General features: G+C 65.2%; 1 protein-coding gene across 1 annotated transcript in view; it reads left to right on the top strand.

The window, feature by feature from the left end:
- LOC116818925 (RNA-binding protein 10-like) overlaps nucleotides 1–987 on the top strand; it is a 34,108-nt gene that overhangs the window by 27,967 nt on the left and 5,154 nt on the right. Inside the window, exons 17-18 of the mRNA XM_075071285.1 lie at nucleotides 323–383; nucleotides 716–906. Of these exons, the coding sequence (XP_074927386.1) occupies nucleotides 323–383; nucleotides 716–906 (252 nt within the window). The remainder of the gene's footprint in view (nucleotides 1–322; nucleotides 384–715; nucleotides 907–987) is intronic.

Below are 987 nucleotides of genomic sequence, written 5' to 3'. Positions count from 1 at the left end.
GTGCTCTCCCCTGGCAGTCAGGGCCGGGCACTGGGGGGTGCTGTGCTGCGGGATGGGGGGCTGTGGGCAGGGGGCACTCTCCCCTGGCAGTCAGGGCCGGGCTCTGGGGGATGCCATGCTGCGGGGGCTGGGCAGGGGGCGCTCTCCCCTGGCAGTCAGGGCTGGGTGCTGTGCTGCGGGGAGCGGAGTGGGGGACTCGGCAGATGGCAGTCAGAGCAGAGCGTGGTGGGCGACTTGGCAGGGGGCGGTCAGAGCCGAGCGTGGTGGGGGGCTCAGCAGGGGGTGCTCTCCATTAAGAGTCTTTCGTTAATTCCTGTTTCAGTGTGGAGTGCAGAATTTCAAACGAAGGGAGAAATGTTTTAAATGTGGTGTTCCCAAATCAGGTGAGCTAGAAACTGCTCCCAGCAGACCCTGCAGCGGGGAGTCCCGCAGGTTAATGCCCTGGCTGAGCTATTCTCTCCCTCCCCCACCAGACTCTGCAGCGGGGAGTCCCACGGGTTAACGCCCTGGCTGAGCTATTCCCCCCTCCCCACCAGACCCTGCAGCGGGGAGTCCCACAGGTTAATGTCCTGGCTGAGCTAAGCCCCCCTTCCCACCAGACGCTGCAGCGGGGAGTCCCACAAGTTAATGTCCTGGCTGAGCTATTCTCCCCCTCCCCATCAGACCCTGCAGCGGGGAGTCCCGCGGGTTAACACATTCTTTCTGCCCCACCCAGAGGCTGAGCAGAAGCTGCCCCCAGGGAGTCGGCTAGACCAGCTGGTGGCACTGTCGGGCCGGGAGCTGAGTCAGGGCCTTCTGCCTCTGCCACAGCCCTACCAGGCCTCGGTGCTGTCAGCAACCCAGCCCCTGGCCCAGGCGTCAGAGCCCTGTGCTGAGAACGCCAACGACAGTGAGTGGGGGCGGGCTGTGGGGGCAGGTGGAATGGGAGGTGGGTTGTGGGGAGCAGGGAGCTGGCTGTGGGGGGCAGGGAGAATGGGGGGGTGGGCT

Source organism: Chelonoidis abingdonii, chromosome 11 (assembly GCF_003597395.2).
Source record: "Chelonoidis abingdonii isolate Lonesome George chromosome 11, CheloAbing_2.0, whole genome shotgun sequence".
NCBI classification, from domain to species: domain Eukaryota; kingdom Metazoa; phylum Chordata; order Testudines; family Testudinidae; genus Chelonoidis; species Chelonoidis abingdonii.
This window is presented reverse-complemented; position numbering and strand designations above follow the sequence as displayed.